The 24,589-nt window shown below is 38.4% G+C and overlaps 2 protein-coding genes and 1 long non-coding RNA gene across 4 annotated transcripts in view; all 3 read left to right on the top strand.

Annotated features, from left to right (window-relative positions):
* The first annotated feature begins 3,187 nt into the window (after positions 1-3,187).
* Positions 3,188-9,237, top strand: LOC111335717 (MAM domain-containing protein 2-like). Of its 2 annotated transcripts, XM_088729962.1 has the most exons (6): positions 3,188-4,003; positions 5,586-5,663; positions 6,611-6,770; positions 7,182-7,307; positions 7,806-8,050; positions 8,363-9,237. In XM_088729962.1, exons 3-6 carry the CDS (start codon positions 6,671-6,673, stop codon positions 8,459-8,461), a joined length of 570 nt encoding a protein of 189 aa, XP_088586088.1. In that variant the 5' UTR covers positions 3,188-4,003; positions 5,586-5,663; positions 6,611-6,670; the 3' UTR covers positions 8,462-9,237. The 2 variants fall into 2 exon arrangements, with proteins under 2 accessions (XP_088586088.1, XP_088586089.1); XM_088729963.1 differs by lacking the exon at positions 5,586-5,663.
* Positions 9,238-11,925: 2,688 nt separating this feature from the next.
* LOC148725124 (uncharacterized) lies at positions 11,926-12,360 on the top strand. Its single transcript, XR_015990508.1, has 2 exons — positions 11,926-12,178; positions 12,270-12,360. It is a non-coding gene; the product is annotated as an uncharacterized LOC148725124 (long non-coding RNA).
* A 1,416-nt stretch (positions 12,361-13,776) lies between these two features.
* Positions 13,777-24,589, top strand: part of LOC111335728 (uncharacterized) — a 42,807-nt gene continuing 31,994 nt past the window's right edge. The window contains exons 1-9 of the mRNA XM_088729959.1: positions 13,777-14,230; positions 14,622-14,737; positions 14,878-15,166; positions 15,530-15,717; positions 15,892-16,064; positions 22,225-22,400; positions 22,669-22,743; positions 23,211-23,386; positions 24,240-24,315. Of these exons, the coding sequence (XP_088586085.1) occupies positions 13,792-14,230; positions 14,622-14,737; positions 14,878-15,166; positions 15,530-15,717; positions 15,892-16,064; positions 22,225-22,400; positions 22,669-22,743; positions 23,211-23,386; positions 24,240-24,315 (1,708 nt within the window). The 5' untranslated portion in view covers positions 13,777-13,791. The remainder of the gene's footprint in view (positions 14,231-14,621; positions 14,738-14,877; positions 15,167-15,529; positions 15,718-15,891; positions 16,065-22,224; positions 22,401-22,668; positions 22,744-23,210; positions 23,387-24,239; positions 24,316-24,589) is intronic.

Genomic DNA, 24,589 nt, shown 5'->3' with positions numbered 1-24,589 from the left:
TCGCTGATTTGGGTGAACCACGGATCTCAGAATGATAAGGTTTTAGACATTTCAAGGTTCAGCCTCGTTTCCATGCTATCATAGTCACATGACCAGCTCTATTACTTTAAGTTTCTACATGTATCAGATACACTAAAATCTTTCCTATTAGTAATTATGGGAACGATGTGTTGCCATTAACAGTGTTTTCAAGGATTTTACGGTCCAGCCTCGTTTTCATGCTGGGACATGTATAGTAGCCGTCGGTGCGAGTCAAAAAACTGCCGACAACCTCTTTTAAGTTCCTTATTGTCCCCTTAACACATACACTGATAGGTGGCTTGCTTTTTTCAAAAAATTCCTATGGGACTTAATTTCACGACATATACTCCCTGACTACAAGCCAAAAGTTGCACCTGAGACACCACAGAGACGTGTATGTCCTATCAAGCTTCTTCCCAGATTTCTTTTGCCACAAAGTTCAACTACATGCGCCCTTGATGTTTATCATCAACTGCTGCGTTTCCTCGAGAATAATCCAAATATGGCTGCGAAAAAAGTTCTCAAAAATGGCTCAACTTGCGCTATTCAAATATTCTCTCCTCGTTCATGTTTAAACGATACTCTCGTTTATGTTTAAACGATACTCAAGAAGCTAGAGTTGTCCTCGGCTATCGCCTCGGGCAACTCTTACGCTTCTTTCGTGCTCTCCAAACTTCCCGCGTGCTCCATAACTCGATAGTGCACGCTAAAGCATGAACCAATTGTTAATTGACGTCAGCATGGGCTAGGAAATAAATTGCCCCAAAATTTTATTAATGATTTTGGAAGTCCAGTGATGGCTCTCACTGCCCATATAGGAATAATGATCAGAAGTGGTTGCTCATCGGAGATATTGGGCCATAAAATACCCTTATTTTTGGACTTTGTCAAAACCAGAAAAAGTTGTCTTTACTTGAGCGAGAGGAAGAAATGAAATGAAAAAGTTACAACAATTCAATTTTCTAGAAGTCTGATAGATATTAAATACAACCCAGTTCATTATATTTGCAGATGGATTTTCAGTTTGTCACAGCAGCAATGCAAAGTTAGCCAATTAATTATGCAAAAAGTTCAGGAAATGGGGGTTTTCCCAGGGGTACACTATATCTCCCAGGGAATGAAATATTTTGATTATTATTTTCACACAATTGTTAATTCGTGATACTTAGCATTTGTGCCAACTTTGAGCCAAATCGGTGATTTGAGGTTTATCGCCCCCTGCCCGCTTTTCTCGTGGACACGCTCTTAAATGTCTCACCTTCTTTTTCTTTTAGTACCAAGTCCCTAACACGGGCATAAATTCAACGATTTTGAACCCGTTCATTCGCAGGGAAATTACCCTAAACTCGTGTCTTTTCGTCACGTAAGACCGATAAAAAATTTTTTGGAGCTTTATCACGATGTCTGTCCAAAATATCACTCCAGCACAATACAGCGGAACCTCGATTTAACGAACATCTAAATAACGAAGTCCTCGGAAGAACGAACGCTACTTCAGTTTCAGCCCGGCTAAAGTTACCGTGAGTAAAATGCATGCCACAAAACCTCGATATAACGAATCCTCGATATAACGAACCAATTTTCCCAGTACCTTGGAACTTCGTTAAATCGAGGTTTCACTGTATAGTCACAGCTATATATCAGAGATTGCGCGACGGCGATGAAGTTTTATTTTTGCCGCTTATAATTATCGCCCTAGCGGAATAACAAAAACGATTCGTCGTTAAGCGAGCAAATAACATATTCTTTAAATTACCTTTAACCAGAATGTCCGTGGGATACTTTTAAATATCCACCATTATTACAACTTTGTCGGCTTTGTGGCGCATTTTGCGGGCTTCAATGGAATTTTTTGCGTGTTAAAACCTTTTCCAGCCCGCTCGCACGCTCACACGATTATTCAGCTTTGCTGAAATGCTGCTTTTCAGCTTTTCTTTCTTTTTTCGTCAAGGCCCTCGGAAGTGATAATAATTGTAAGATGATTTAACTTCTCAGGCACAGATATATTTTGGGCTCTTCGAAATTCTCAGAGTTATTCTGACCCTTGCCTAGTGGCCCGAGCTAAAATGACTCTGAGTCTGGCCCAAATCATATGAATTTCCGCGAAAATGTACTCTAGTTCTTTCATATTATGTTAAATTTTGTTATCTCATTGCTTGAATGGTCTACATACCCTGGAAATTTGGACTGATCTGAATAAAACAAAATTAGAAGTAATATTTTAGAGGTTATGGAGACGAGTGCGGTAGGGCGATAAAGTAAAGCCAGAACAATTTCAAGTTAAGGTAGTATAATCATTTGAACTCCAGAGCTCAATTAAAAATTAGAAATTAAACTTCCCTTACGTAAACACACAATTGTTTCCTGTCAGCAGGAGTTATGCTAGCGATCTAAAACTACCTAATGATGTTACCTTAACGGCTAAGGAAACAAAGACGCGCGACGACAAGTAATTAACCATAAGGGTTACTTAAGCAGTTTATTATTTAGTTCTTATTAACCGAGCGGGAGGTCTGTATGAGAGAATCTTGACCAAGGTCGCCGGTGCAGACCGAACGCAGTGAGGTCTGTACCAGCGACCGAGGTCAAGATTCTCCCACACAGACCTCCCTAGCTCGGTTAATAAGATGTTTATAATATGGCTGTGTCTTATATGCCAATTTTTTTTTGGGGGGGGGGGTAGGAGACGAGATTACTGTGTGATGGATGTCCTCCCCGGAGTGGGATGGGTGGGTAAAAAAAGGGGTGAGGTGTCAATTGGAACGAAAGGTCTGTTCCTTTCACCTGCCATTCCTGTGGCGAATGAATTAAACTTAAACTTAAAGTTAAACTTTATATTCTTTGTACCTTTTTTTCTAGACCGGTCTGGATGCCGGTCTAGATGGGAAAATCTAGATCGCTTTCAATATTGATTTCAGCCAATCAAATTCGTGAATTCGGTAGTTCCCAGTCCTTGTGAGACACAGCCATCTAATAATAGTTGTTAATAAACAAATTAACATCACGAACTTGAAGCTTTGATGAATATCAAAAAAAAATTTTTTTTCGGCATGTTATTGTTAATGGCATGCTTTCCTATTGACAGAATCATGAAAACCGTTTTAAAACATTAATTGACTATTTCCATATTCATTTTATTTTAGTTTTTAGCAGGTGCAAGGGAAACTAAGACCAAATTAGGCGGATTCAAGACGCCATGCAATAATAAGTATGACAGTCAATTTGCTGCATAATACATTAGCAGTAAGGAACATTTCGTGATTCAAAACAACACATGCGGACCAAACGGAACTTTCGATCTGGATCAAAGCTTTGGATCTGAAGTTGACTTTCACTTAGCATTGATAAAATGATTGTTGTTATCATCATCATTATTACTGTTTTAAAACATTAATTGATTATTTCCATATTCATTTTATTTTAGTTTTTAGCAGGTGCAAGGGATCTTACGACCAAATTAGGCGGATTCACTACGCCATGCAATAATAAGTATAACAGTCAATTTGCTGCATAATACATTAGCAGTAAGGAACTTTTCGTGACTCAAAACAACACATGCGGACCAAACGGAACTTTCGATCTGGATCAAAGCTTTGGATCTGAAGTTGACCTTCACTTAGCATTGATAAAATGATGATTGTTGTTATCATCACCACTATTACTATTACCATTTTTGCTTTTATTGTTAGTACTCGTAGTTTTACCATCTTTATTGACAAGGATAATGATTATCATTAGGTCTTCTTGCATTCAGACCACCTACCAATCATTATATTACAAAGTGCGACGGGTGCTGTTAATTACAAAGTGCAGTAAATTACTTTATTACAAAGTGCGATGGTCTGTTATTATCAATTATGACAGCTTGTTTATTACAATGTGTGACAGGCATTAGTACAAAGTGCGGCGACGATTATTAGGCAGTGAGACACAACGAAGTCGAGTCTACAACTGAGTCAAAGACGGTCGAAAGTATATACAGGTAACATTGGGTTTCTCATGTTTGTGGTCAGATTATGTTGGTTTTTATATGTTTGGCTAGTTTTAGAGAAGAAAATCAACCATGGCGTATTTCACCCAGGAAAATATACCAATAAAAGAGATTACAGCTGTTTATTTTGACCCCCAAAACTCATTTTCAACTTTAAATGCTAAGTATTTTGGTCTATTTTGTTAATGATCAAATTCCCTTACAGGTCGTAAGCCGGTTTATGGAAGAAGCGGCGTCCTTTTGAATTAATAAATCATCGGACGAAGCTAGGTTTAAAGCTTGCACCATTGCAAAACCTTCTTTGAGATCATAAAATACTTGATTTCCTTGAGAGCTCTTAGTATAAAGTATTTGGTAACGGAACCCTCGTGAATATTTACTCTTCAAGAGTTTCATCAAGTTTACAGAGCTTTGCTCTGGCAGATACATGAAAATCCAAACTTTCATCCTCGCGTTGAATCACATGCAATTGACACTGGAAATTAACAAAGACAGAAACAGAACTCATAGAAGTTAGTCGTCATTAAAAACTCTGAACAATCCCGGAGTACTGGGATTGGTACAGGAGGAAAACTGGCGAAGTTATAGCAAAAACATCAAACAAAGGATAAAAGCTAACGAATAAGCTTTAGCATTACGTTAGGTCAGCGAATCCTACCCAGGCCTCAGTAATGGAGTACGAATGATTTCTCAATTGTGACGTCTCTGCTCCCATTGATGTAGAATACGTTTATACGGATACAGTTTATACATTTTATTCTTTAAAGCTGGTCTAACTTGTCATGGTGAACTACATTAAGGTATAACTGTGCGCTTTTCTCTGAGGGCAGTTGCATCAGATATATCTATTTCTTACGTCTTTCCCCAATACCCTTTGCATTAAAAATAAAATGAAATTGGAAGGGTGATAAGAAACATTGCTCCATAATTTTGCTACATTCAACTAGATGGAGGGGTGAACGAAGACTTGATAACTAGAAAATGACTCGGAAGTCAAAGGATTGATGAGATTAGTTGGAACTAAAAGGAAACATTTTTCCGTGTCTCATGGCGTGCGATGATAGTGAGATATTACTCTGGCCATTAACGAGACCAAAGCTTTACATCGTCAGATAAAGCTAGTTGAGACGCAACATTTCATAATCATAATCCGAACGACATTTGTAAATGAACTAATGTTGCGGTAAATATCACTCAACAACCATCACTCAACTCACTCAATATCACTCAACAACCATCATGACATGGACACAATTGAATACGTTTTCGATTACGAAAAACCATCACAATGTGTGTGCAGTTTTTATCTCTTTCTTTAGAAGGATGCTTTTCTCCATAATTTTATTTTGTGTTATGGTTAAATGTCTTGCGAAAAAATTATAGATGTAAAGCGAACTTGATAATTTGCCTTTAACACGCACTTTCTCATGAAACCTGCGGATACTTTTCCGCATCACAGATATTAAGGTAAATTGCGTTTTTCAATGCGAATACGCTAATTTCAATTGTTATAACTTGGTACTTCTATTTTATGCACTTTATTTACATGGTTTTCATCACTTACTCCTCACAGAAAACGACAATTCAGAAAGAAACAAATAAAGATATTTTCGTCTCATGTGTTAAGCGGACAGGACTTTGAGTGCCATTGGTAAAGCATCAATACTCTTGTTATATATATTAATTGTTGAGTTCGGTCAATCCTAAGGTTACAGTTCCATATTAAGTATTCGACAAGAAAACAGCTATTCACAATTTTGAGCGTGCCACTTTTTGTCCTAAATCCCTTTTCTATTTCGAGTTTTCTGAATGTCATAGAGAATTTTCATGCATAGCTAAATTCAAATAAATGAAAATTCTGGTCTGAGTTTAAAGTTAGTACTCAAATTATTATGTTGGTGTTTAAGCGATTCTCATTCAAAAATCCAATATGGTTTAAGAGACATCGACACAGTCTCTATTCTCTTTATTTTTAGAGTCCGTTCAGTTTTTGCTACAAATGTATCTCACATTTCACGAGGAAAATCATGTTGTGACTTAGTTATAATATTTATGAATAAGATCTTCGATTGTTTACAAAAACAACACGCGTGAAATACGTGGAAAAATAATTTATTCAAATTCTGCAAAAATCATCACGCCATCAGACAAAACAACAGGTTTCTCAGTACCTTATTATTTTTCAAACCGCCGATAAACCAGAGCGCTAGCTGTTTTTTTTTTTTTTTTGCTCCTCCATTTTGTATTTTTTCGCCTGCAAAAGAAAACTCTCTGAAAGTGGATAATGCACAAATCGCACGAATCGCGAAGCGGTTTTATGAGTTTTCAAGTGCAATTTAACGCAGAATTCAAGGGTCAGGAACTGGATTTTCGTTGAATTGCATAACTGAATAAGAAAAAACGAAACAGCTTTAATATTGTTTGTTTTCATCCTGAGCGAAACGTTATCACTCAGCCTCGTTTTCAACTCGCAATTCCACGATAAATACCTCGCTCTGTTAACCAATCAGAATGCGAGATTTTATTCAATTATGCAATTTTAGCAATAAGTTCTTTTAGCGAAGATCAACTTAGCAGATGGATGGAATTTTTTTTTAGTTTCACGGCAACGGAAAAGGAAAAAGGAGAGGATCACAACAGCAGCTTGCAGCCGGTGACATGCTTTTTAACAGCTTTTGGAGAATCCTCCATACCACGCTGTTTTTGTTCACTATGAGGCCTCTCTTGGCAACAAACACAACCAGAGTGCCCTCTCCAGGTAATGCTGATTGTAAGCGGGATGCAGCTGACTTTTAGTGCAATATCTAAGGGCACGAGCCTTGGGAAGACAGGTATTATAAGAAGTGTTTCCCACTTTGCTATTAAGACGGAAAAATACAGAATCGAGTAAGATGGGTGAGTTCAAGGTCTTCGAGGTCCTGATGAACATTAAGTTCGGGTGCCCTTTCCAAAAGGAATAACCTTGAATCACTTCTCTCTCGATAGCCACTGTCAGAGTTGTTGTGTCTTTATATTTTTAAGAGAAAGTTTAAAGATCGTGACATTTTGACTCTACTTACTATACTTCCGCCCGAACTGCACACCAATTTTTACCTCAATCATTTGTATATTACTGGAGGTAACTAAATGAAAACTTTGAAGTAATAAATACAATTTTCCCACCATCTAGACTGCGATTTCGATGATTCTACCTTATGTTATTGGAAAAATGACCATATAAGTAATGCGCACATTTGGATTGTACGTTCAGGAAACACATCGAGCCAACTAATGGGACCTCGGTCTGATGTATCAGGTAACTGCCACAAATAGGATAGCGCACTTTGAATGTGACATTCAGCCCTCAACGTTTTTGGCAAATCCAGGTGGTCATTTATTTATTTATCAATATCTTCTTTAATAACGGTTTCCGTCGCATTATCATTGGTACAACGTCTTAATCCTGCCGAATATCGAAAGATCCTTATATATGATTATAGGTAATCTCATTCAACGTAAATTTATTGGTAGGCAATGGAATACATGCCGCGATTCGTAATTTTGGTTACAAGGCTAGACCTGTAAGCCCCAAAATACAAGGTCCAAAGTTTTTGTCAGTTTTGTACCACACGTACTATAATTTCACAGGGAGCCTAATCATTTACCGGAAGACAGGGTAGCGAGACAGTACAATGGGTCAAAGTAGGATATTTAGATCACCCAAATCAACGTCTTAATCCTGTCCAGTATCAAAAAATCATTTTATGACACCAGATAGTACAAGTGATCTCATTGAACGTCAATTTATTCGTAGGTTATGGAATGTATGCCACGTTTCCTAGGTTTGGTTACACGGCTAGACTTGTGAGCCCCAAAATGCAAGGTCCAAAGTGCTTGACAGTTATGTACCACATGTACTATAATTTAATGGGGAGCCTCATTATTTACCTTAAGACAAATCATAGTGAGACGGTGCAATGGATCAAAGCAGGATATCTAGATCACCCAGACCAATGGCTGCGGGCCGCCATATTCGTTAATTCGTCCGTCGAATACCAGGTGACCTGTTTGTCATTCTTTCAAGATTAATTTTTGATACAGTTTTTAATACTCCTGCCTTTCTTTGCAAAACCTGAGAACTCCAACGAGGCGAATCATTTTTTGAACCCGTTAATTCAATCGTTCAGACGGTGCTTAAGTCTTCCTTTTATCCTTTTAATAATACCGTTGAGTGGATACGAGTTACACTTGCCTTGATGATAAAGTGGCTATCTTCTTAATGAATATAATTGAATACGTAAGCATGAAAAAATGTAATATGCGCTGGTAATTTATCTCCACAAACTGATTAGGACGAGTTTTACTTTTCAGATTGTGATTGAAGCTATCAGACGATGGTATTTTTTCAGCGATGTCGCCATTGATAATATAGTTTTTTCAAATGGAGCATGCCAAAAGTTAGGCAAGTGAAATTATCGAAAATTCTAATTATTTTCTTTGAAGAATGCAAGGTCACAAGCCAATAATCAACCCACTATATTTTGAGAAACACTATTTCTAAATTCCCCGTTGATTTAATTCTTCCGATTATTGATTTGACCCTCGGTTATTGAAGTCCGTGTTATGGACACAAATGGAATTTACTTTCTGATCTCACATTATTAATTTGTGCTCAATTTTAACTCAAATCCCAATAGTTAAGAGAGTGTCTCTGTAAAAGCGGTCCGGTCGATTTTGCTTGAGACACAGATTTCCCTCATTTCTTTTGTGTTGTAAGACATTCATGTGTCTATAATAAAACCACGATCCGTTTGATCGGATCTCCTTATTTTTCAAAGTTTTACGGAAATGAAATTTCACTCGAGCGAAGGCCTGTCGTGACACTCTTCAAGACTTTAATTTAAGACAACTTTGGAGGACAATTTAAAAAAAACTACGGAACTCAGCAAAAAACAAATACCACAGCCATGTTTATTAATTCTATCTTATCCATCGAGGCGACGTTCGTGAACATCACATTTCAATCAAAGAAACAGGAAGACTTGAATGACACCTTATCGGTTCGCTTAAGTCACACACGCGAAAACCAATAAAATTTAAGGTAAACTTTTGAAAAAGTGAGGCGTTCTTAACTGATTCAACTAACATAGCTAGGAAGAACACGCCATAGAAAAGATAACTACAGAAAAAAACTTTGCGGCACGACCTTTGGGAAAACTTTATAACTCCACGAACTTACCTGATTTTTGGCAATCTCCGAGTTTGGCCGCCATTTTGAAGGACTTGTCAACATGAAGCGTAACAGATATAAACCAAGCAGGTAGATCTAAAACCGTCTGAAATACATACGGAAGCAAGTTAAATGAACTTTTCTTTCAATTGAAGCGGTAAAATTTGCAATTGTTTGTTAAACTTACCATTCCTACATTCCCAAGCGACCATTTCTTCTAATAATTCAAACACTACAACTAGTGTTTGAATTCCCCTCGTCGATTCCACCATAAGAAATAACCTGTGTCACCCAAGCTTCGAATCGAATGTGAAGTACGAATTACATAACACAGCTGTTTCATCTTCGAGGCAATATCAGCCTGGTTTTTTTATTTTCTGGTCGACAAGAACGGCGATCACGAAGCGATTGCCATGTTTACCTAATAAACGAACCGCTGACCAGCCGCTAAGTGAAAACAATACGGCTCAGTTGTGAGGGGGAGGGAGTGGGGTGGGTGCGGGCAGATTATCAGAAGATTTTTGGGAACATTCGAATATATTCATTAAAGCATCATAATATGCATTACGATTCTCAGTCTTTGTGCAAAAGCATGCTTTGTATTGCAGATCTAGACAACTTTTGTTTTGCTCAGGGTATTCTTTTTCTCTTTAAATACATTTCGTTCCAAAAAGGATCGGCATCAGTTCATGTATTTATAAACAAATCTTTACCATGTACTGTAAATAAATGTGTTCAGATAATCGAGATAACCATTGAACCTCTTGTATCGCATCAGTGGTAAAGTTTCTTGTCTTTGCTCAACTCCGAGAGCGTGGAGCGGCAAAGACGCGACACACGAGTCACCAATCTCGCGGCTTCTTCATGCTCACAGGATACGCGTGACCTCACAATATTTAAGAAAAATAAGAAACTGCTCGCAGTCTGTATTCTGTTTAACTATTTCATAGGAGTAACACGAGTCTCTTCAGTTGAGTGAGAAAGTCACAAACCCATTCTTTGCCTAGCGAGCGTAACCACAAACCACTCATAAATTGCTCCCTTGGCGCGGAAATCAGTGAAATCGTATCGAGTATACAAAGTTAGGGCGAGTTCCTTTAGACCTCCCGAACTCGTATCGCGTTGGCAACAATTATAAGTACAGGAAGAAGTCTTAAAATCTGCTAGATAAATTTGTTTCATACTTTCTGAGAAGTTAAAGAAATTTGGGAGCTTTCCTACAAAGAAACTAAAATGGTAGGTAACCGACTTAGTTTTTCAGATAATTTACAATAACTGAAAATGAGTGTCTGTTTGTGGACCTTACGTCTTGCCCAACAATATAGTTGCAAAGGTAAATATAGTTTTCCCACACTATCAAGCTCTTTTCTTGTAACCTGTCATCGTTTCACAAACACCACGGCAACGGAAAACCTTTCCGAGCCTCCTTAAACACCGTTGTTGTCCAACCACACCTGTATTGTTTTTAACAGAGAACACTTGCGTCCCATGTATTTTCCTAGTGGTTGTTTTGATGACACTTAGGCCACACCTCATAAACTTCGTGATCCCTCGTGGACCCCAGGTCAGAGGTTAGCGGAGAAAGTTTGCTCCAAATCTCAACACGAAACATACGTATAAAGAATTGTAGAGGGTAACTGACATGAAAAAGAAGAGGCGTCCTGCATAGTAGTCTTTCAAATTTCTTTTTAGCCAACAGGGAGTCGTGCAGAGGAATGGGGCGAAAGCAACCAAAAATTAGGAGCAGGCCGAGGGGAGGAGCTTATTTAGCCGGCCTTTTCCATGTTTTTGTATATACAAGCGTGGTACACCAAACATTCGGTTTACTTATAAAACTCTTTGTCGTTGTCGTATGAAAAAAAATGGACAATAAATTTGAAAATGAAAACGGAATAGGAATATAGAGGCAAGACCGATACAACGTAGATAAGTTTTAAGACGGAGCACTATATTTCGGCTGGCCAAACCAGCCTTCTTCAGGTGCTTGAAGGAGGCTGAAGTTCTGGTGCCTGAAGACGTTGTATCGGTCTTGCCTCTATATTTATATTCGTTATTTTGGCCCGATTAGATCATGGCTGATCCAACGTAGGATTATCGCTCACGGTTGCTTGCTGAACATTTAAAAAAGAATAGGGTTTATTGATAAAAGGTCAGATCAATTAAAGGTATGAGCTGAGACTAACATGGTTCACTTAACAATTTTATGTCGAGCTTATAAATGGGAATCACTAAAAAATTGTACATTGCTAGTTTTATTAACGCCATACGTAAATGACATTGGTTACTGCTGCGGAAAATCGTATTTTAGAGTCAGCTTTGTATATAAAGCAATGATTTTGCATGCATTCTTGGGAACAGCAGAAATGACTTAGAAAAAACATTCTAAGTACAGTGTTCATTCCGTGCGATGGGGCATAAATAAAAGGTTCTCGTAAAATAGACACCTTATTTTATACCACAGAAGATAAGCAAAAAGTGATATGGGTACCCCGGTTAAAAATACATCGATAACTCTATTAATTAATACCAGTCCTGATTTAAAGGAAAAAAGTTATGTGAACAAAATAAAAGTAGTCTGTACCACTAAGCATGCCTTCATGGTTTAGACTGGGAGTTCCAAAGTTTTTTAAGCATGTATTCTAATATCTTGTCACGATAAGCCCCCACCCACCCCACCCCACACCGTTCTGTTTAGACTCAACGGCTGGCCAGCGGTCCGTGTATGAGGTAAACATGGCGGTCCCTTACTGAACACCGTTCTTGTCGATCAGAAAATCAAAATACCAGCATGATATTGCCTCGAAGAAGAAGCAGTTGTGTTATTTGATTCGTACTTCACATTTGAGTCCAAGCTTGGGTGACACAGGTTATTTCTTATGGTGGACTGACGAGGGGAATTTGAACAGTAGTTGTGTTTGAATTGTTGGAAGAAATGGTCGCATGGGAATGTAGGAATGGTAAGTATTACGAATAATTTCACATTTTGCTGCTTGAATAGAAAGTAAAGTTTATTTGAATTGCTTTCGCATGTATTTCTGACGGTTTTAGATCTACCTGCTCGATTTGTGTCTGCAACGCTTCATGTTGATAAGTCCCTCAAAATGGCGGCCAAACTTGGAGATTGCCGAAAATTAGGTAAGTTCGGGGAGTTATAAAGTTTTCGTAAAGGTCGGGCCGCAAAGTTTTTTTCTGTAGTTACCTTTTCTATGGCATCTACTTCCTAACTATGTTAGTTGGATCAGTTAAGAACGCCTCACTTTTTCAAAAGTTTACCTTAAATTTTATTGGTTTTCGCGTGTGTGACTTAAGCGAACCGATAAGGTGTCATTCAAGTCTTCCTGTTTCTTTGATTGAAATGTGATGTTCACGAAAGTCGCCTCGATGGAGAAGATAGAATTAATAAAAATGGCTGTGGTATTTGTTTTTCGCTGAGTTCCGTAGTTTTTTATAAATTGTCCTCCAAAGTTGTCTCAAATTAAAGTCTTCAAAAGTGTCACGACAGGCCTTCGCTCGAGTGAAATTTCATTTCCGTAAAACTTTGAAAAATAAAGAGATCCGATCAAACTGATTAAACAAGAAATGAGGGAAATCTGTGTCTCAAGCAAAATTGACCGGACCGCTTTTACAGACTCTTAAGAGCTTGTCTACGAGAAACCAAACAGAACCGGGCAGGGGCGATAATGCTCAATCACCGATTTGGATCAAACTTGCACAAATGCTAAGTATTACGAGTTAAATGTGGGAAAACCCCAATTGCTTGCACTTTTTGCACAATTAATTAGCTAACTTTGCATTGCTGCTGTGACAAACCGAGAAGCCATTTTTAAATTCAATCAACTGGGTTGTGTACTATATCTATCAGACTTCAAGAAAATTGAACTGTTTTAACTCTTTCATTTCATACCTCTCCCTTAAGTAACGACGGTTTTTTCAGGTGTCGACAAAGTCCAAAAATAAGGATATTTTAAGGCCCAATATCTTAGATGACCAACTATTTCTGATCATAATTCCTACATGGGCAGTGAAGGCCATCATTGAACTTCCAAAATCAGCAATAAAATTTTGGGGCAAGTGATTTCATTACCCGTTCTGACGTAAAATTGATATCTTACCAACCGCTTTTGGTCTGTATTCATCAAAATACCGTAAACCACTTGTTTTATTACCTTGAAAATAACTTGACATTTACAAGAAAATTCCTAGAGAGTATCATTTACACAAGAACGAAGAGAGAATCTTTGAATAGTGCAAATCGAGCCCTTTTTGAGAACTTTTTTCGCAGCCATATTTGGATTATTCTCGAGTAAACGCAGCAGTTGATGATGAACATCAAGAGCGCATGTAATCGAAGTCTTTGACCACAGAAACCTATCCAAAAATGAGCCGATTATTACTGATTTTGGAAGTCCAGTGATGGCTCTCGCAGCCCGTGTAGGAATTATGATCAGAAGGGGTTGGTCATTGGAGATTTTGGGCCTTAAAATACCATTATTTTTGGACATTGTCAAAACCCGAAAAAATCGTCTTTTTTGTTACGCGTATCACGTCTAACGTACGGTGGTACTGTAAAATGACACTGACGAGATTAATTTTTTCCGTCGTTGAATTCTCTTCAGTCACTCAAAGCCTGTATGCATACATAAGAACCGATTCTGCAAAAGGTGTGGCGTTTAAGCTTGACAGAGGTCGTTATCACGGTGGCTGGATTCATCAGTTCACACTAGAAGCTCAACAAACCAGGAACAACTCTACTGAATTAATGTATTTTATTTACCCGGCTTTCTGCAAAAAGAGTATATCTCGCGACATTCTCTTACATGGATTCTGGTGCTTACCTTTTGACTTTTTTTACACTTCAATCACTCCCCGAGAAGGTTACCGTAAAGTGCTGCTAATCAGTCGAGACAAAGATTCACCTCTTGAGATTGCCTTGGGTGTGAGCCAAACTTGCTGCGATCACTCGACACAAAAATGGTTTTTCGCGAATATTTCATTTATTTCATTACTCGGTGGGTAGAATTCTTTAAGATTTAAGACTGGTGTGAGTGTTGTGATGATTGATTAAAAAATAAACTTTCGCTGGAAAAGAGACTGGAACTTCAATATTGAACTATGTGAGGCAAAATTCGGTTGAAAAGAAATAGACCCAAATTAGCTTCTATCCTGTTGTCATCAATAACAAAAATTTGATTCTAAACACCGCCTCGTTGATCAGTTTCATTTCTCCTTTAACGCTTAAAATGCAAAAGACGCTTTAAACCAAACTTCAGACCAATAGGAGCTTCAATCTTTTTTTTTATGTTATTTGTTTTGTTGTTGATCATTTGTTTTGGGAGCAAATTTTTACGAATTTCTGAAATTTAGAGTAACTTTTGCCATCCATTTGTATATTGAATTTAGGGAACTCTTTTACTGGGCGACCAACAGACAAGCCGTTGCACGCGGATTTCATCGGGACGTCTGCCCAAGTTGTTGATGGAAATATTGCTTCTTGCTTTACGATGAAACGACTGATGGTATGAAATCTATTCCATTTTCTTTATTTTCTTTGCTCGCTTTGTTGCTTTATTGTAGAATTAGTGCTGGCTATTTCTTCACTCGTCAGTTTTAATTCAAGTTATGAAGACTGACTTCTTATTAATCTCATTTCGCTTAGTCAAGCAGCGAATCACTCTGGTGGAGTGTTACTTTGAAAGAGAAGGCATTTGTTTACAAAATGTGGATTATAAACAGGCCAGACTGCTGTTTAGAACAATTTCCTTACCTTCAAGTTACTTTACAAAGCGATAAGGAATCTGCCGTAGCAAACTGCGACGTTTATGATTGGAGGACAGAGCATAAGAGGTTGATGATGTGCGAACCGTCTATTATGGCAACGAACGTAACCATATCGGCTGACGATGTCGCCAATTTTACACTTTGTGAGGTTATGTTTACTGTCACAGGTAGGAGGTTCCTACCATCCGAAGAGTTAGAGGAAAAGTTAAGAGAAGTAAAGTCATAGTAAAGGAGGTTGCAGTGGAAGTACTAGAAGGGTCTTGGGAGATGGTAATCCACGTATCGTTAGTCACCTACTTCTTCTATGTCGCTTTATGTCAAGAATGCAAACATCATTTTCTCTGGTACTCTTCTGTAGACGTTACTGAGCAATTTCTTTTGAATCTAGCATTTTAGCTTTCAAAAGATGTCGTGATCAATTCAGTCGTGATCATTAAACTCAAACCCCGAAGAACTTTATCTAGCCTTAAATTTTGATAGTTAGCAGGAAAAGGATCTTCATTTTAACGATCATTTCCGCTTTTCTACAGGCTATGATTTAACTGCTCATGGAGTTCGTCGAGAACTTTGGAATCAGATACCCTCTGCAAAACTAGAAAGTTTGCTAGATGACAGGAGGTTTCCAAATAGTCCAGATGCTGTTACGATTCTTCAGAATTTAGACATTTGGATTAGTTTCCTCTCCAATTATGGACAGCGGCTCACAGCATATCTTCAGGTATGTCTAGAACAAATTTGCAAATTAACGGGGCAATCAATAATGTTTGACAAATTTCCTTATCATAATAATTCATGTGAAGCTTTACAGTGATTCAGTGCGTTTAACTACCTTTTATGAGAGTCTCACCTCGCTTCGTCTTCGCATTTCATGCACATTCAATTTTCTCGAAAGGTTCCAGAAAGCGGAAACTACACATTTTACATTGCTTGTGACGACGCTTGTCAGCTTTGGCTTCACATGCCTCAAGTGAACTACTTGACCGATGAAAGCGACAACAAGACTGTTAAGAAGCGTATGGCTGAGTTGAAACCGGGCTACTGGACGGAACGTAATCAGTGGGATAAGTAAGAACCATTCTTTTTATTATGTATTTCATACCTATTCTCTATCTCAGCGATTGTGTGTAAGTCGTTAGATTACTATTTGTTTGTTTGCTTTTTGGAATGGAGGAACCGATGAGATTAGAGGGAGGATCGACAACTCGTTCCATGATGCTTCTAAGCCATATATTTACATGGGGATCATTATGAAATTAGTGGATAAATACAAAGCAAATGATTAATTGAGAGAAAAGGTAAAGTGAATGTTTTCAATTTTTGTCCCTTCTGTGTTTGGGCAGCTAAACACTACAGGTAAGCTGTACTGAAAGTGTTTGTTCGAGTTTTTGTCCGAGTTTGTCACATTGTCAATAGCGGATCGTCAATCGATAATCTTTCGCGATGCAAAAACAATAGCAGCGAAGACTCAAGATGATTGCTTTTCGGTCACAACCGAAATAACTATTTTGGAGCCGCTTTTTATTTGGGAAAAAAAAGCAAGGGATACAAGTGCTCAGTTTAAATGTAACAATGTTTCAAAGCTGTAGAATTGTTTCATCAAATTAGGACTATTATCATATCATAAACAAAGTAACGGGGCACCTCACCTGTTGCAGACATTTTTTAAGTTGTTGGCCGAGGTGGTGGCTTGTCCGCCACCTCTTATCTTCATTAAAACCGCAAGCAGAAAAAGTGGCGAATTCTATGCTGCAATCATCTATTTAAAAAGTGAAATCTTCGACTTTTATAACATGGTGTTCTTGTCGGCTGCTAATTCATGGTGCATTCTAAGTAGACGCTAGACTGCGTTAATGAGAGAGCGGGGGATTTCCACGCTTTACTGCGCATCCTCCCATCGTATTTCGTCTTCTTTTTGGTGAGTGATGGTGCGTTACATCATTCCAAGCTGTCGCACGATAGTCAAAATTGATTTTGGATAAATTTGCTTCGTAAATGGCGGTCTTAAGCAGCTTGCATGACTTTTAACAAGTCTGATGTGTTCTCTTTCGACTTTTCCCCTTTTATCTTCCTTTTGCCCACCCTTCTAGTTTCGGTGCTTCTTTTTGTGTTTTTACTTTCATTGTCATGTATCAGTTCTTTAATACATTCGTCGTCGACTTCAACAAATCGGGAGGCCATTATTCTGGAAAATTTTCCCGGCAACAATCTCAACATGAACGTAAACGTTTCGTGAAAAGAAATTGTTTTTATGAAAGTTATTTGAACCTTTTATTTCCGGAGAATTTCACTAAGGTGACGAGCGTCCCATTCGACGGAAACCGGCCGCGGTATGTACGTGTAAAATACTGAAATGTAGTGAAACCTCCCGTGAGCGACCGCCCGAAATCTCAAGTCTGGGTGGTCGCTTACGGGAGGTGGTCATTTACCAGAGGTCAGGCTACAGGGCGGTCCATATTTCGGATAATATACAAATGGTAACCGAACCCTTATCGAAACCTATAGTAATAACTTTAACGGCTTATTCAAAGAAAAAAATTGTTTGGACCTATGGTGATTATTGTTTGTATCGCAAGAAACATCTCTAGTAGCTCCACTTTTACGAAATATGTTGAAACAGTTTTCAGTTTTCGCTCGTGAGAGATAAAGCCGATTGTCTGTCAAGTAATCGCCTACGGGAGGTTAATGAGAGGTGGTAGCTGAGGAGAGTTGGTCGCTTACGAGAGGTTGTCTTTATAGTGATTTGACTCGGAAACTTTTGGTATTTTAAATAAAGTGGTTGCTTACGAGAGCAGCAAGGAAAAGAACACGAAGATTAAAACATACAATAGTATTCGCAACATCTCATCAATAACCATCGCTAGTAAATTGCACATAAGTGTCTGTCTGAGAAAGTGTTCCAGGGGGCAGAAGTGGTAGTCATCCGATTGGACTGAAACTTGGCACAAAAGTTAATTGTGATAAGAGATTTCAATTCAAAAGCTACTTTGGCTCAGTTCTCTGACTGTTTGTTCTGGAGTTTCGGGGGGTCCCATTTGTGGCCTGTGGAACACCAAACATGCATCCTTCTAGTTGGCATTTTAAAAGTGCTATACAACTCCATTGGTAAACAGTGCTGCCAAACGATTTTCACAATGAACTCTACTATAGTGGAGCTTTTACTTCCTAACTACAACTCTGCTCTCAAGTGATTAGACAGAGAGGGGCCTGGGGAAAAAGTTAAGTCAAATTTGAGGTAAAAATTATTACCCAAAATTGCCATTTATCAAAAAACCGTAACACTCACCTGCCTTCTTGCATAACTTTCATACCAAATCCAGTATGTACTTTAGTGACCCATTTATCAAAATCAATTGAGAAAAATTTGGCTTATTGAAGTTTGTTAGGTTTTCGACATAGACTCTCCATGCCCCTCTAGGGCCAAGCAAAATGGAGTTTTCAGCGTAATTCATGCCATAAACAGACCAAATTCTTGACATAAGGCCTTTATTTTGTATTAGGTGAGTTAAAATGAAACAGTAAAGCCAATCCAGCGTCATTCTCTAAATATACCTCGACAAATGCACTGAGAAGGCCTCTGATTAGCACTACAAACACCCGGGTTTAGCAAATAAAGGTAATTTTTTTTCTTTGAAAACCTAGTACCCCTCATAGAGCACAAATGATGATGTCCTCACCGAGATATCACAATCCTTTTTTTAGAGATGCTTGAATTTCCTCTGATTTATATTTTTCAGGTCATATTTTCATACATACTATACTCACAAGCATGCAAAGTCTCTGTATTTTGTCGGACTCACTTACTGATGCAGTATGAAGTGAGCTTAACGAAAACGACCGTTAACAGAAGATCTATGGTTAAACTTTTGATAGCCTTGCTAGCTCTTGTAAATACGCATGATGGCATCAGTAAAAGAGCAGGATGATACATACAAGTTGTAGTGAGTAGCGTCCAGCTGATTTGTGATCCATCCGATATCTCTGTTACGTTTAAGAATTGTTTCATGCTTAGCGTGCGTCTATCGAGCTATGGATGCACGCGGGGAGTTTGGAGAGCACGAGAGAAGCGCAAGAGTTTCTCGAGGCGCAGCCGAGAGCAACTCTAGCTTCTTGAGCAGAGCTTTCAATAAGACCCGGCACCCGCCGGCGCTCAGGCAGGTATTCTGTTGTGAGTCGCCGGGTATTTTTCACCGTGCTCAAGTCGCGGTTACCACGCTCAAGTCGCACTCAAGTCGCTCTCCGGCGGGTGCTGTACCGAGGTAGCCACCTAGTTCAAATCTTATTGAGAGCACTGCTTGAGTGCTCTCCAAACTTCCCAAGTGCATCCATAACTCGATAGACGCACAGCTAAAAGCATGAAACAATTATTTTATAACATACGAAAACAATTTGGGCGCTGAATGACGTTTTTGTAATGTTTTTGAAATGAAAGTTGCCCGAAAATGTTGGCGTCTCCGATTGTTTTGTTGATTTCGTAATTAAATGGTTTTCGGTAGTAATTACAAATGTAACCAAAAAAAACGTCATCAACAGAGACGTTTACCTTTAAAAGTCGCCACAATCCAATTTGTAGTCTTCTTAGTTCTTGCTGAATGTCTTTCAGCTAAAATTTGCTCCAGCTCCTGTTCTGATAAATTCGGGAAACGGGCCAGTTGTGTTTCGCTTTCGTATAGTGCTTGTTGGCTTGATTACTTGCGGGAAGGTCGAAAGCCAAAGAAAAGTTTGGTTGGCCTTCGATTTACTATTATCGCTTTCCGAAACTTTAACTTAAGGAACTCACACGACAGAAATTTTGCAGCTATTTTGAAACTGCACACGTCATATTATTAAGCACGGCCGTGCGTACATAAAGATTTTGTTCATGTTGACGCAATAGGAATTAGATAGGACCAGCGCGCGCGCTATGTTATAATAGAGCTTAGTAAATCAAATCATCCGACAGTAAATGAGAAATCAAAAGTTAGAAGAGCTGGATTACGAATATTTTGTGTTGCAATTTATGTGAAACATGCCACGCAACACCTCGAGATCCGATTGTTATAATATCGACTAGCCCACCATATTGGACGTGAGAGTGAGAGGATTGGACCAAGTCGAGGAGTCACGCAACCTTTACTGAGTATAAGTAACGCGGGTTTGTCGGCCATCACTTGCAGTAATCACAGGAATTTGCGAACTGTAGAAGTGGTTCATAATACGAAGGCTTAAGATTAGCACTAACTGTAATCTCAACGTCGAAAAAAACTGGCACAGTGACGGTGGTTGACTGAGTTTTTGCTTTTGCAACGCCTTGGCTAATCTTCCCTTGGTAGAGAGTTCGCGAAAGTTGAAATCTTCATGCAAAAGAGAATTGGAAAACAACCAAACTATTTCTGAAACATGTGTACTAAACCCTCTTCATAGGAAAGCAAATTAAGGAAAATTTTTTTTGGACGGGAAGTTGAGTGGACCGCTCTTAGCGGGAGTGGCACTTGAAAAGCCATCTGCTACATTAATGCACGTGTATGAACTCTTTCTTATATTTTGAATTTCCTGTAGTTGTAGCTTTGGTATCATCTGGTCTTCCTCTCGCCCGGACGCACCTGACCCCTTGTACTTGTGTTTTAAACCAAGCTTTCATGTCATTAACGTGAGACAACAAAGAAGTCATTCTTGTTTCATGCAGAGCCCATGACAAGGCACCGCACTGATCATTTACACCTCCAAAGGAACAAAGCGCCATCGTAAAATTCTCCTGAAACTTCTTATCGCTACACTTTCAGTAACTGATAAGGACACAAACATTTACCCTCGAATAGGGGAGGGATGGAGACTCGGTCCCATCCTAATACTCTCACGTCCAAAATGGCGGGCCCTATTGGCATCATCTCATGTCTCGTATGGAATATTTTATATAAACAGCAACAATAATTTTTTTGTCATCCAGCTCTTCTGACTGTGGATTCCCTCTTTTTTGGATAGTTCCATTTATTCAGTTCTAAAGTACTTAAGTGGATCACAAGTCACCTGGACGATGCTCACTGCTGCACGTAAGCTTATGTATGGATGGTCATGCTCGCTTAGTGATGGGTATTTGCGAGAAATATTTAGGCTATTCAAAGGTCAGACGTGAATCATCTTTTAACGATCGTTTTATTCTTAGCTTAATGGTTAAGGCCGGGTTAAGGTCACTTTATTTTCAAGTAAAAAACGGCCTGACAAAATATAGAGACCTTTGCATGCTTGGAGTATTATACGAATGGAAATATGGCCTAACAAACATAGATCAGAGAAAATTCAAGCATCTTTAAAAAATATTGTCATTTCTAGGTCAGAACATCATCATTTGTGCCCTATGATGGGTACAAGGTTTTTATTTATTACCTTACTTTATTTTGCTAACCCGCTAGGTGTTTGTAGTGCTAATCAGAGGCCTTCTTGGTGCATTTGTAAGCTATGAGTCGAGGTATTTCTAGATAATGACACTGTTATGGCTTTGATGTTTCATTTTCACTCACCTAATAGAAAATAAAGGCCTTATGTCAAGAATTTGGTCTGTTTATAGGATGAATTATGCTTAAAACTCAAATTTGTTTGGCCTTAGAGGGGCATGGAGAGTTTGTGCTAAAAACCTAATAAGCCAATAAGCCAAATAAGCTCAATAAGCCAAATTTTTCTCAACTGATTTTGATAAATGGGTCACTAATGTACATACTGGATTTGGTATGAAAGTTATGCAAGAAGGCAGGTGAGCGTTATGGTTTAATGAAAAGTGGCAATTTGGGTAATGATTTTGACCTCAAATTTGACCTAACTTTTGCCCCAGACCCCTCTCTGTCTAATCACTTGGGAACAAAGTTATATTTAGGAGGTAAAAGCTCCACTATAGTAGAGTCCATGGTAAAATTCGTTTGGCAGCACCGTTTACCAATGGAGTTTTATAGCACTTTCAAAATGCCAACTAAAAGGATGAATTTTTGGCGCTCAACAGGGGCCACAAATGGGATCCCCCCTGAAACTCAAGAACGAACAGTCAGAGAAGTGAGCCAAAGTGGCTTTTGAGATATCTTATCACACTCGACTTTTGTGCTAAGTTTCAGCCGATTCAGTTGACCACCCCTTGTGGCCCTTGGAACACTTTCTCAGACAGGGACACCTAAGAAACAGAGTTCCCACAGCATGTGACCTTAACAGTAGAGACATGTACGCGTTGGGTATATTTTTTCTTTTTCTTTTTTTCTGCTTTCAGGTACCCTTCATGGCAGACCTCTAAAGAAATTTGGTTGAGTAAATGCCAATTCTACTTTATCGAAACACTCATGACACAAGGAGGTGGGATGGATTGTTTGTCAGTGGGAATGAAGTTACCAAACGGCACTTTCGAGCGCCCCATTCCAAAAAGACGCTTGTTCTGGGTTCGGCCAGGTAAATTGGAAATACTAATCACTATTCTACTGGATGGTAAAGAGCAATCACAACTTCCTAAAGTGAAAATTGTGCTCAGTTCAAGTGTTTTAGTTCAAATGTTTAAGTTTGAGTGTTGATTTTAGCAATTTTCAAGAAATATGGCGCATGTAGCATCGTTATAGCGTTGAGAAGAAACAGATGAAGCTAATTGAGGGAAATATTAATTTAACTTAATTTCTTACTTGTTTTGTCATTGCTGAGTATAGCTTCGCTTATTTTATTTTAGGAGTGACTTCTGTAGACTTTAAGACGAATTCCCTCCCAAAAGTTATTAGGACTGGTCAAAAGTTTTCCATCCAAGGTAATTCTATATAAGTCAAACTCCCATCCCACGAAAAAATTAAGGGTGCAGGTGGACTGAGCATCTTTGAAGAAATCGATAAGTTCCAGCTGTTACCTTCTATCCTGGCAGGGATAATTGAATATAATACTGAAGAAGACATATCGCTTGTCATGTCTTCTGTCTTCGAGTGGAAGTTGGCTCTAAATGTTTTGAATCCAGCAAGTTACTCGGAAACCCATTTTACAGATTTCTTCATCAACAGTGCAGTGAATATACAATCTGTTAAGACTAAAGTAAAGCGGAAATTTTACCAGTCTAGAGAAAGCCATGTTTTACTTATACTTGTGTCAAATATGTTAAAATCCATTGAATTCAATTTTATCATCCTACGGTGAAGCTTATAGCGATATGTCAGTTACTATGAAAGTATACGTAGCTATTACCGTGACAGTGATAACTGACTTGTACTCTCACCCTTTCTAAAGCTTCCTACAAACACTGTTGTCGCGGATCACATTGCCCCACATGTCCGATTCAGCTTTATTTTAAATTTGCTGGAAAAACAAGTTTGGTTCACAGCAACTTGAAAGTGGATTGTCAAGAAAATTATTTCAATACTACAATCGAGACGTTGCTTCAAGAAGGAACCTACGCTTTGAGCGTAAGTCGGGATCGGGAATGATCTCATTTATAATTACCATGCATGTTTGTTGTTTGGAAACACGAGGGAAAATCGCCTAGCTAAGAGGATCCTTGCAGTAGATATTCAGGGTAGAATTGCAAACTTGAAAGCCAAACCGGCTGATATTATTTCGTTTGGTAACGTGGTAAAAAAACCCAGGAAGGAGGCAGTGCACCTGGCTCGTGATGAAACTCAGACTGAACAGGAAAGAGGCGAAAACGAGAGAAAACCTAATTCGCAAATTCAATCATGTTTGGAACATCAAATTTAATTATTATACTAGAAATTTTTTTATTAATTTTTTTATTTATAACCTAGGAAACAGCTTCCTTCAGCGAGGACGTAAATTACAATTTAAAGACTGCAGGATGACTTCCTTTACTATTGTTTTGATGATGATCGTCGTATATTATACGAAATTGAAAATTGTTTCATTTTTTTTTTATTTAAACCTAGAACGTTTGTTGGAAATCATGGTTCAGTTGATGGCAAATTTTGTGGTATATTTACTTTTAAGTTATTCTTAAGCTCTATTGTCTTTTTTTTTTTTTCTAACGGTGTCACGAAGATGCAGGTAACATCCAGGTAGACAGTGCATACAGTTGCTTTTGATATCTCTTGTTGGTCAAACAGTTAGCTGAGCACACCTACTTTCCTTCCTTACAAAGTGCTTTGGTGGAATTTTCCCTAGAGTATGCCATGACATTCAGAGGTTTTCTCTAAAGCGTAGAGGAATACCTTACGTTGTAGGAGAGTAAAACCTTAAAACGCGTCTAGAAATCGTTGACCTCTTATTCGTAATTACTTAGCTGTTCACGTCTCTTTCCCTTAGGTTTCGTATAAATTGGTAGACGATTTGCTAAATTTGACTGAAATTAAAAGGAAAATCGGCGAGTTACAAATTAAAGGTAACACCAAATTTTCCTTTTAAATTATAACAGGAAGTTTTCCTTGTATTTTACTCAACGCTGATTTTTCCCTCTTTTTCGTTTTTTCTGTCTTTTGCCATGATTCCGCCTCTCCACGCTGATCTCTCTTAATTTATGTGCGAGTGTTTATTGTTCTTACAGGGGACATTGTTTCCATTGTGGATGCTATTTTTGATGTAGTTACTATTTAACAAATTGATAACAATTTTCCATTGTCCATAACCTTATAGATCATAGAAGTGACGTCAAAAAT

The sequence above is a fragment of the Stylophora pistillata genome, chromosome 8, assembly GCF_964205215.1.
Source record: "Stylophora pistillata chromosome 8, jaStyPist1.2, whole genome shotgun sequence".
NCBI classification, from domain to species: domain Eukaryota; kingdom Metazoa; phylum Cnidaria; class Anthozoa; order Scleractinia; family Pocilloporidae; genus Stylophora; species Stylophora pistillata.
The sequence above is the reverse complement of the archived record's forward strand: the minus strand, read 5'-3'. Positions and strand labels throughout refer to the sequence as shown.